The sequence below is a fragment of the Guillardia theta genome (assembly GCF_000315625.1).
Source record: "Guillardia theta CCMP2712 unplaced genomic scaffold GUITHscaffold_96, whole genome shotgun sequence".
Taxonomy (NCBI): Eukaryota; class Cryptophyceae; order Pyrenomonadales; family Geminigeraceae; genus Guillardia; species Guillardia theta.
Genome location: NW_005434578.1, coordinates 174,985 through 186,624, shown reverse-complemented (window position 1 = coordinate 186,624; position 11,640 = coordinate 174,985). Strand labels below are relative to the sequence as shown.

Genomic DNA, 11,640 nt, shown 5'->3' with positions numbered 1-11,640 from the left:
TCTGCAATCAGAGTAAGCAGAGAGAAGAGCGGAATAGAATGGACACTGCTTACTATGATTCTGCGATGAACAACTTTGACACTCCACTCCAAGAAGAATTTCCGTATCTGTGTCTGCTGGACTTGATGCAGGATTTTGAGGGCCTCAGTGTTTGTTTCAATGCTCTCACGCCAGATCATCAGATGGAATCTTGTTGTGAAGGAGGAGGAGGAGGATGTAGGAGTAGGAAGGAGGGGGAGGAGGAATAAGGCAAAGGGGAGGGAAGGAGGAGGTATGAAGGGGGAAGGGAGCAAGAGGGATACCTGGCAGTGGTGGGAGCGACGAGCCTGTTGGGATCTCGATCAATCTTGGGGGCATCGACGTGCTCAAGAAGAGCTTCCATCCTCTGCGTCTGCAGCAGCCGGTGAGACAAGGAGGGGAGCAAGAGCAAGGGTAGGAGGAAGACCTTGATCCGCTCTTGCTCCTCCTTCCTGCGGATCAGGTTGATATGCTCTTCTGTTTGCTGGTTCCGACATGTCAGGGATGGAGGGGGAGGAGAGTGAAGCTGCCAACCTTCTTGTTCCTGACTCTGATCCGCTCCAGCTGCTCGGCAGAAATCTGTTTAGATGGTCAGAACACCAAATGAACTTCGGAGAGGATGGAGGGGGGTACCTTGGACTTGTTCTGCTCTTGCTGAAACTCTTCCTCTCTCTTCTTCGCCTCTTCCTCCGCCTGCGATCAAATCGTCGTCATCATTTACACTCAGACGTTTTGTGAGATCGCAACTGACCTTCTTGCTCTTTTTGTAGTTCTCCACTCTCATCACCTTCTCCAGCCGTTCCTTTTCCTTCCTCAACTTCTCCCGTTCTGCCCGCTCCCTCTCTGCCTTGGCCTCCTATGACTCATGTCAGCAAGCACACACAGCAGCATCTGCTACATCACCTCCTCCTGCTTCTGCAGCCTCTCGTTCTCCTTGCTCTCCTTCCACTTCTGTAACTTCTCCTTCACTTCCTCTCTCGACACATCAGCATCCCTGCTTGAGCTCTTGGCCGACTGGGGACGGCGAGAAGGCGCCTCCTCCTTGGTCACGGTTGTGTTGGTGCGCTGCTCTTCCTGCTCGTGCTGCCTGTTCGTCCTCCATGACCTGATGGCCTCACGCTTCTTCTCTAGCAGCGTCAGGTACCTTGTGTACCACAGCTCGTGCCTCTCGACAGATGCAAGGTCATGGTCGGGGAGGTCATCTGCCGTCTTAGCGCAGTAGATGTGCGGCTGGCCTTTGAACTGAGTCCGGTACCGCAAGAATCTCTCGTGATCCGCGTCGTCCCAGCCTCCTGTACTCCCTCCTTCCTCCTTGAGGATCCGATCGACAGCAACGACCTCGGGCGGGAGCAGGGGTTGGCTCAGCATCCTTCCTATCTTGCTCTGCACCGGCATGGCTTCCTGCTTGGAGGACAAAGAGGCTCCTGCTGTGGAGGGTCTTACACGGTTATCCCCGTCCGAGGTCGCCCATTCCTGGATCGACCTCTCTAGCGCCGCCAACTCGGCATTGAGGGTTTTCTCCTCGCTGGTGAGGAACTCCAAATGCTCCTGCTCCTGATTCCTCACCAGATAGATCTCGTTTTCAATGCTGTCCATCGTTCCCCGCAACCTCTCGATGTACTCGGGCCCTCTTCCTCGCGCCTGGATCATCGACCGCAAACTATCCACGTTCTGCCGAACTTGCGATAGCTGGCCCATGAGCAAAGCAGCTTCCTCCTTCCTTTGGCTGGGAGCAAGAGAAGCATGTCAGCTAACTCCCTATCGCAATTCAACCTCTAGCTCCACCTCGCCAGCTTCCTCTGATGCTCCTCCGCCTCCGTCACCTATCAGCCTGTCAGAACCTGCCCATACGACAGCAGGCAGCATACCTCCTTGCCCAGTTCTCCTCGCATGTTGTTCAGAGATGCGTCTCTGTGCTTGTGAGCAGCCTTCGATCTCGTCCATAACTGATGCGCCTGCGACAGGTCAGGCCCAATCCTGTCACGCTTTGGACTTCCGCACATGCGCTGTCCATGCCGCAACCTTGTCCTCCTCTGCTGTGTGCCTGCTCCTGTGGGCAGCTGCGACGAAAAGAGTCAGAGAGCAAGCAAGAGCAGAGGAAGGGAGCGGTGATCTCTTCTGTTACCTGAAGGTGTTGATATCGCCCGGTTCATCTGCTCATTCCGCTTCCTGCGCCTCACTCCTCCTCGTGGTCTGCGATGATGGTCAATTCAGTTCGCGCCATGGCAGTGCGACCCTCTCATGCTTTCTCAGCATGCAAGGAGAGTGGTGGGGTCAAGAGGTTCTGGGTTGCATGAGCGCATCAGCATCAAGGGGCATGTGTCTGATAGATCCTGTCCCATCAACTCCAACGTATGTCGAAAGCCGAGCAGTACGACTACCTCCTCCTCCTCCTCCTTTACATTCATCCTGCTCCTGCCTAGCTCACGTATCAATCTTCTGTGCGTTCATGATGATCAGATCCATCTCATATCTGTTTCAACTCGCGCATATTTCATTCAATCCCCTCCTCCATTCTGATCCCTCCTTCCCGCCATTCCCTATCACGGTAGTACCCTTGCGCCTTGATCCCATGGGTGGGGTGGTTGTTCGCCGTCGGATCCAAGGGAGGGGTAGGCAATCTGAAGCAGGCTCGCCTCCGCCTGAGTCTGCCACTGAGGGCGCGCCGCACCGTCTGCGGCCCGGGCGGCACCGTCACGCGGCACCCGGGACCCGGGCGGGCGCCGTGACCCGGCCGGGCCGGTCACGTAGTACGGTCCGACCGTCCGTGACAGTGACGGTACGGTCACGTCTCTGCCCCATGGCCGGCGGGGCCGCCGCGCCAGTCTCAGTCAGTGACGACTTCAATCCGACGGCGGCGGACCGGCGTGATATGATCATCACGGTCCCGGAGTTCACGCCGGTCACCGGTGGGTCCGATCAGCGCCGGGCATCATCGCCGGACGCCCGGCCGGGATGCGCGGCAGTGCCCGCCGGCGCTGTGACATACTCAACCGTTTGAGTAAACTTTCAAAGCCTTGCTTGAAGCGGAGGCTCCCGGCCGGGGACTCCCCGGCGACTCGGCGACTCCGAGTCCGGCGAGTCGAGTCCGCCCCGCCGCCGCCTTACCGTGCCACGGTGATAAGTGATTGGACATGATGGGTTAAGTTAGTCGGTCCTAACTCGGAGATACTAGTTGATAGGGGAACCGTCTCCGTGTGAAGGGCGCATCTCGGTGCGCCGCCTATCGAAAGGGAACCGGGTTAAGTATTCCCGGACCGGAGGGCGGATAATGCATGGCAACATACGGTTGAAGCGGCTTGAAGTCCCACAGCTCTGAGGCGGGCCTGTGCGGGAGCCTACGCCCGGCGCCGCAGTGACCGCCGCATCCGTACTAAACTTCGCCCGGCGGCGCTGCAAGTAGCCTAGCCTAGTAGGCCCCGGGCCCGGCGGCGCCCGGCCGCTGAGTCGGAGCCGCAGTGTCCGATCACGTCACAAGGATTTTTGTATCAGGCTGATCCCCTTTTCAGCTGACAGTGAGCAATTCCCGTGGGCTGGGCCACTGAGCTCCGAGTCTCGACGGCCCTCAGGCTAGTATCCGTGGCATCACCAGGCTCTGCACCCGGGCCACCCGCCGCTGATGTTCAAGTTTCACAAGAGATGAAGTCAGGGTAGGTAGTCGGGTTTCAGGAGTGGGCGAGAATCATAAAAGTCTTGGGCATTCTGGTAGTGGAATTGATCGGACGCTGAAAAGCAATCCGATTTCGATTGCCCTTAGGATTCGAACGCGTGGTCAAACAGCACCCGGCACCTGAGCACTTACGGTGGTAGTCATTCAATGCGCCAGAAAAGGTCCCCATGCCCGATGACTTCGCGGAGGCGGCGCAGCGGCTGATGGCAGGCATATGGATCAGTGAAGGGGAGGAAGCCAGGAGGAACGAAGGAATCGGAACCCGGGAAAACTGAGCAAAGAAGGAAGGAAGGAAGGAAGGAAACCAGGTACGGAGGAGAGAGTTATTCTACTTCATTGAATCACCAATAAACACCCAATCAACATCCAACCAGCACCCAACCAGCACCCAACCAGCACCCAACCAGCATCCACACCCTGTTTTACAGTTCAACGGTTATGCAGCTGTTTACTGACTGAGGAAAGAAAACCGAACCGGAGCAAACATTATTGAATTGTAAAACATAATATTAAAATTCTCTTGCAGATTTTCAGTATCTGATTTGTGGTCCCTTTTCGAGCCCTCATACAGCCCCCTTGGAAGACTTAATAAACCTCTGCATATAAACCTTAAACAGCCAGATAAATGAAAGAGGTGGAGAGAGAGTGAGCAGTCGAGAGGGAGGGAGGGAGAGGGAGAGAGGAGAGAGGAGAGGTCGAGCGATATATGGGAGGAAGGGGGCAGAGTACCCCTTCCTCTGAGCTGCAGAGGTGGGGTTATCTGAGCCGCTGCCAGAGTCTCCCGCCGGCCTAGAGAGTAACCAAGATGAAGAGATCAATCACAACAAGCCATGTCAAAGCAGAAACAGAGTGTCAAGAGGTGAGGTGAGGATGAGAAATGGAAAGCGAAGGAAAGTGAAGGGAAGTGGAAAGCAAAGGAAAATGTGCATCGCACCGATGAGTGAAGTGGAGATCAGGTGGAAGCGAGTGAACACGCCTCAGAAATAAAGGACAATTTCCTTAGGAAACGAGAGGACTGAGTTGAACTGCGAAGTGGGATAAGGAAGGACAATAACTTTGTACCGATAAAGAGAAGGGGATATGATAACGTGAAGTCTTCAAGTAGCACCAACATTGAACTTGATAAAGATGAAGATTGATTCCAAGTGGTACGAGTAGGTGTGCAGAAAAAAAATAACTTTTGACTTTTGTGAGGTAGAGCTGTGGTAGAGGGTGATGGGAGATGTGAAGTTCGAACTGGTCCACTCCACAATTATGAACTTAAACAGAACCATCTCCTGTTGCCCATGACAATTTATCTGCTTGCAGGCTTGAAAGATATCCAAATAATCTGATTCGCGTTCGCATTTCTCTCAGCTATACTCGTGGCATCAAGAGACATTGATTTGAACTTCAGCACTTCTACTGTCCATTATGAGGGGATTGAATTTTTTTCTGGAAATTTTGCTCATCCTCCAGCTCTTCCTATCCTTCGAATCTGCGCTTCGATCCGTTGAGACAGGAAAGTATGCTAAGCTCAAGAGCCGTAAGTCGCGCCAAGGCACTGGATCTCCTCTATCTCTACGCTTGAAAGGCGGAGAGGACGAGGCAGAGAAGAAAGTTGAATTGAACTCTGTGAGTGTAGTTTTCTGTAATTCACTTGTCAATTTCTTGGTTTACTGCCTTGCGCGCTTTACCGTTGCAACTCCACTGTTTCTTCTGTCACCGTTGCTTTCTCCACTCTCATTTCCTTTCCCATCTTCCTCATGCTTATGCCCAAATCCTGATGCTTTTGTTCACAACCTGACTCTCCTGCGTTCCTCTCACTGTGTCTTCCAGACCGCAACATTGAAAAAGCAGCGCGACAAGATCAAAAGTAAGAGAGCAAGAAAAAGCAGAGCAATGCAGCAAGACAGACAGGATGAAAAGTCAAAGGAGAAAGCAAGACCAAAAGGAACAAGACAGCAATACAGGCGAGATGAAGAGAAAGAGGAGAGCAAGACAGACGAAATGAGCATACTGGTGGAATCTATCTCACAAATCCAGCGCCGGATCGAGATGTGCCAAGACCCGGCAGAAAAGCAACGGCTGACCAGTCAGCTTGAGAGGAAGGAGCTCGAGCACAAGCTCACGCTCGAGAGGAAGGAGCTCGAGCACAAGATCGAGATGTGCCAAGACCCGGTAGACAAGCAACGGCTGACCAGTCAGCTTGAGAGGAAGGAGCTCGAGCACACGGTCAAGCTCGAGAGGAAGGAGCTCGAGCACAAGATCGAGATGTGCCAAGACCCGGCAGAAAAGCAACGGCTGACCAGTCAGCTTGAGAGGAAGGAGCTCGAGCACAAGCTCACGCTCGAGAGGAAGGAGCTCGAGCACAAGATCGAGATGTGCCAAGACCCGGTAGACAAGCAACGGCTGACCAGTCAGCTTGAGAGGAAGGAGCTCGAGCACACGGTCAAGCTCGAGAGGAAGGAGCTCGAGCACAAGCTCACGCTCGAGAGGAAGGAGCTCGAGCACAAGATCGAGATGTGCCAAGACCCGGCAGAAAAGCAACGGCTGACCAGTCAGCTTGAGAGGAAGGAGCTCGAGCACAAGATCGAGATGTGCCAAGACCCGGCAGAAAAGCAACGGCTGACCAGTCAGCTTGAGAGGAAGGAGCTCGAGCACACGGTCAAGCTCGAGAGGAAGGAGCTCGAGCACAAGATCGAGATGTGCCAAGACCCGGTAGACAAGCAACGGCTGACCAGTCAGCTCGAGAGGAAGGAGCTCGAGCACAAGCTCACGCTCGAGAGGAAGGAGCTCGAGCACAAGATCGAGATGTGCCAAGACCCGGCAGAAAAGCAACGGCTGACCAGTCAGCTTGAGAGGAAGGAGCTCGAGCACACGGTCAAGCTCGAGAGGAAGGAGCTCGAGCACAAGCTCACGCTCGAGAAGAAGGAGCTCGAGCACAAGATCGAGATGTGCCAAGACCCGGCAGAAAAGCAACGGCTGACCAGTCAGCTTGAGAGGAAGGAGCTCGTGCTTGACAAACACAGGGCCGAGGTCCGGGAGGAAGAGGCAGAAAGCGCAATTTGGACAGAAAAAACCTTGAGTCGTGATCTGGTGGGGCACAGGGAGGCGAACAAACTCTTCTTTCTCGATCGATCGCTGTTTGATCCAATCAGCTCGTCACAAGCAGGGGTGCGTGTGCTGTACTGCCGAGATTCCTTCAATGAGCAGTGGCGTTTCCTTGACGACCGGGTGTGCAAGGCGGGGTGTCTGGGTTGGATTCTAGGGCCTCCGGGGACGGGGAAGACGACGACGACGATGTCCTTCATGCAATCGCGAGGCATGGAGGAGGGATGGAGGGTGATATGCTTTCGGCTGTGGAAGTGGGGAATTGTCGAATTCTTACAGGTTGATGATGGCGTATTGAGAAAATGTGAGATGCCTGCCGACAATGCGGGGGCTTGGATACCGAAATTTCTCAGAGAACGGGCACCGAGCGGGAAGAAGACTTTGGTGTCTATAGATGGTTACCGACAGGGGGAGCAAGCACATGGATTTGTGCTGAGTGCTTGCCTGTATTGGGTTCATCGTGAACTGGAGAATCGGCGGCTTGTTATCACAACGTCGATGAGCTCTCGAGCAAAGAAGAGTTCCGAGCAAGATGCGAATGAGAAGGTCGAAGAAATGATGGTGTATTCGTGGACAATGGAAGAGTATCTGGAAGCCTGTAGGTACGACGCGTTCTATAAGAGTGTGGCTGATGTGATGAAATGGAGCTTGGATGAAGAAGAGGGAAGCATGGATGAAGGCGAGGGAAGCATGGATGAGACAGAACAAGAGAGAAGGTCGAGAGAAATCGAGTCAAAGTATCAGATTGTAGGAGGCTCATGCCGATATATGTTTGAACGTAGGACAGATGAAGCGATCCAAGAACTCCGTGACGGGATAGAGGCTGTTCCTGATTTTGCGTCCCTGTTTGACATGGGGATGGGAGAGCGTGCAAACAATGCTGTGAATCGCCTGCATGGGAAGTATCGTGTCGGAGACGAGGTGCACTGGACGCTTGTCAGCAGGTTTGTTTCCATGGAGCTAGCACAGAGGCTTGGAGAAACGTTTGTGAGGAAGATTGAAGAACTCGTTGACGCAACTGGGAATCCGACACTTCGGGGTTGGTTGTTTGAGATGCTGTTCTTTGCTCGGATACGAGGGGCAGGGCTGCAGCTTACCACGAGGTCCGTGACAGTCGACGATTGGAAAAGATGTAACGTGATAAGGCTGGAAGCTATGCAAATCCATAAGCTGCAGGAAAAGACAAAAGTAGCAAGGGTGTGCCTGAAGCCATTGAAATGGAATCAGGGGGGCTACGATGCAGTGATTGTTGACTGGAGTGAAAAATTTGTGCGCTTTGTGCAGGTAACGACTAGGCAGTCGCATGACCTCAAACTGCGATACATGGCAAAGTGCCTGCAACTTTTGGGCATTGGGAAGGAGGAAGGCTGGAAGGTGGAGATAGTGTTTGTCGTTCCCGAGGAGATTCTCAACAGCTTCAGCGTGAAGAATGTGGAAAATAAAGGCATTCTTGCAAGGTACGGGTGGACCCGCGGCAATGAAGCGATCGAAGCGCAGGTGTTTGGTATGGATCCCAGAACGCGACGGTAGACCGGCGACATTGATGAGGAAGTTGCCAGGTGAGTCGCTTGATGCCTGACGTGATGGGTTTGCATCGTGTAATGGAAGGTGCACAGGTTGCAACCAAACCAAGCACATGCTTAAACGACCTCGGCTGGATAACGCATAGTTGCCAAGCAACTTAGTTTGATATCAACTTCATTTAGGAAGCAACACAACCAACACAGAGGTTCTTTGGTCACACTAGACCAATTGCTCTGCTCCTATATCCCCCCCAGTTGCAATAGCAGGAGAAGGCTTTCTATGTACAAGCCAACAACGGCGGCAGTATTCTGTTGTGCATGTTGTGTTCTAGTAAATGCAGCATTGACTGTTCTAGTTCACTATGTGACTGCAGAACATTGTCCTCAAAACGAGAGGAGTGCTTGATGGCAAATTTCTTTCGTCAAAAATGGAAATGCCAGTCATGGAGAATCATACTGTGGTCGAGAAACAACCATGCAGAATGGTAGCAAGATGAAGCTAACGTCCATTGTCATGTGCTGCCCGAGTGACAAGCAGAAAAACTGTATAAAAAGTCCATTTGACAAGCAGAAAAACTGTATAAAAAGTCCATTTGTCGTTGTGTAATAAGCCTACACTCAACTATCTCTGACTTGGACAGGTTCAACAGAGTGTAAAACATCGGTTCAGGTGGGGATTAGTGCACTTGAATGATCTTTCATCGCATTCAGAATGTAGAGATGAAAATGCAGTACGAATCGACAATGATTACCGATGACAAAAAGAACTGTTGAATCTGTTTGATGAACTTCGACATGCTTGCAATATGTTCATAGTATGAAAATGCAATCGAATGAAGTGTTCAACACACTCAACATGCTTCCATTGCCATCTTTGGGTTTAGGGTTCATGACTTTGGCGAGGCGACCAAATCACATTTTCATATTACAACATGATGAATAACTCATGATGTTACAACTTTCTCGTGAGTCATATACTTTTAGAATGATCTTGGTTGTGATTCAAGTGCAAGAAACATGTTAAAATATCAAGCTACATCCTCATCATCAGCTTTCCTGCGACTACCGCGCGCCATTGTTCGGCAGTAAATAGACCCCCACCACATCTCCAAATACCCCTACCCTATATTTTGACTGCTTTGTGCTTTGAAGCAACCGGGACAAATCAAAGAGCGATGGACCCCTACCCTATTAATTTCCCTAACCCTAAGAAAACTTGCCGAAAATCAAGAAAACGGCAAAAATCAAGGTCTGCAATTTGTGTCCCCGAAATCTTCAAATACCAATCTCGATGAATTTCAAATGCAATACACAGTACAACGATCCTCTCATTAGAGGCTGTGGCTCCATAGAACAAGACCTGATCGTGTACGCGCTCTTTCCTGTGCGGCAGCATTTGTGCGAGGTGAATGCAAATGGTGTGTGCGTACCCAACGGACGGACCCTGGACTGGGCAGACTTTGCAGAGCCTTCAAGCAACGCAACGAAGCTATCAGACTCATGCAATGCTGGGAGTAGCCCTGGGATCCGAAAGTCTTTCGGAGTCCTCGGGTACGGGCCACATGTAATGTATCTGTTACTACACCCCGGCCTGCGTTCGCGCTGTCCACAGCCTTTGAATTGCCTTGCAGTGGTGAAAGCTGCAACTCTGGAGTCCGAGCAGCCTCGCCAGCGTCTACAACGGTGATTGCAAACGGTGAATCGGTGGACGATTGCATCGTTGATCATGCCGTCTTTGGTGTACATGGAGAGGTTGGCCAAGTCCATGTTCGAGTAGATGCAGAACCGGCCGCCTACCGTCGTACGAGCTTTCAGTACGGTCGGTGACTTGGACGGATTGTTCACGGTTAGCGATTTAGTCGATATCATTGTGGCGAACGTCATGAAATAAACAAGTTGCTATGCCAGTCTGCGGCCACTGAACGGTCACTGCCGCTTTGCGACTGTGCCAGTCGGTAGCCGCTCAGAGAACAGCCGCCCTCAGGGCCTAGACTAGTCTAGTATGATGGCCAAGCCTGCCCTGCGGCGAGGCTTGGGCCGCGCGTCCGATTGCCCCGGCCAGCCTTGTGTGCCTGAGGGTCAACCGATGGACCGGGATGATGCCCGGGCCCTCTCGCGTAGAGAAACTGCTGATCATAGGCATGATTGAGGAGGAAAGTGTGAAGTTATTTATCAGTTAGGGCCAGTGATGCTGCGCGGCGTCTGTGAAAGGCGGCGGGTGTGACTGAAAGGTAGCAAAACGGGAACCATCACATAAGGCTCGCAAGTTCAATGATTCAGGCTCAGCAATTTCTTAATCGTACAACTCATTAAATCAGCGGCCCTCAGCCTGGCTTGAAAAGATGGCAGACGCACTGGCTCTTCCATAGTGCCTGCGGCACTGAACTCAGTGACCGGGGTACACCATGCTTGCCACTGCAAGCCGGGCCGCCCCGGTTGACGGATGATATGATACTACCGTAGTAAGGATCCGATCATGACGGTACTAGTAGTACGGCCCCGCGAGTCACGGTGCTCTTAAGTTCAGGCTCTGCCCGGTCCGAGTGTCACGAACGGAAGGACTTGACTAGTCCGATAGTATGGCTGGCATATGATGCCATCATCGAACTGATTCTCGGATGTCCGTCGGTACGGTACGGGCCGCCGGGCGCCTCGGTAACGGTGACCGGACCGTACTGTACACGGGCTCGAGCGGCGAGCGCGGCGGGCTCAACTTCTTGCCACTCAGTGAAGAAACCGTCTCTGAGCCTCGGATACAGGATCATTCAAAGACCAGTACAAAATTGTGTGTGAATAAAAAATCCAAGGACTGTCACTGAAAATCCATTTCCAGCGCTGCAACTTGAGTTCAACGGCAATCCGGGGTGTCACCAGGCTGTGACCGTACTTGAATCATGTGACTGAAAAGTTAGATCAGCAGTCACTGTGTTCCTCAGTATTGGCCGGGCTGACTCTCTGAGCGGCCCGGGCCGGCGGGCCGGCCCGGGCCGCCGCGCTGAGTCCCGGCCGCGGGCGGCCCCGGGGCCGCGGTCCGATCATGGAGTCCGAACGGTCCGGGCCGACCGTGTGACGCCCCCGGTGTGACGCCGGGTCCGGTCTGACCGAAGCCCACTCACATTCATGATTACTGAGAACTCTCGAATTGAGAGTTCCAGTCTTGTCTAATGAGGCGGACTTGATATTTACCCCTACCCCATTGAGAAGCAACTTTTTGGTTGGAATATGGGGTACTTTACGCTACTGTCCGACTCTGGGGCGGGTCGTGAAATCCGTAAGGAGGTTTCAAGGGGTATACTACCGGTTCTTACCTCTCAAAATATGTTTCAGAAAGAGGGT

At 52.8% G+C, this 11,640-nt stretch overlaps 2 protein-coding genes across 2 annotated transcripts in view; one reads left to right on the top strand and one right to left on the bottom strand.

The window, feature by feature from the left end:
* The window catches only part of GUITHDRAFT_116491 (hypothetical protein), a gene marked incomplete at both ends in the record, with an annotated part of 2,912 nt that extends 428 nt beyond the window's left edge, over window positions 1-2,484 (bottom strand). The window contains 11 exons of the mRNA XM_005824301.1: window positions 303-391; window positions 446-502; window positions 553-597; window positions 652-711; window positions 770-874; window positions 922-1,744; window positions 1,804-1,841; window positions 1,887-1,973; window positions 2,020-2,078; window positions 2,144-2,211; window positions 2,447-2,484. Of these exons, the coding sequence (XP_005824358.1) occupies window positions 303-391; window positions 446-502; window positions 553-597; window positions 652-711; window positions 770-874; window positions 922-1,744; window positions 1,804-1,841; window positions 1,887-1,973; window positions 2,020-2,078; window positions 2,144-2,211; window positions 2,447-2,484 (1,469 nt within the window). The remainder of the gene's footprint in view (window positions 1-302; window positions 392-445; window positions 503-552; window positions 598-651; window positions 712-769; window positions 875-921; window positions 1,745-1,803; window positions 1,842-1,886; window positions 1,974-2,019; window positions 2,079-2,143; window positions 2,212-2,446) is intronic.
* Window positions 2,485-6,850: 4,366 nt separating this feature from the next.
* GUITHDRAFT_50106 (hypothetical protein) lies at window positions 6,851-8,263 on the top strand (the record flags this gene model as incomplete). Its single annotated transcript, XM_005824300.1, has 1 exon — window positions 6,851-8,263. A coding segment is annotated over one exon (1,413 nt), but the record flags the coding sequence as incomplete, so codon positions are not given.
* Window positions 8,264-11,640: the final 3,377 nt, after the last annotated feature.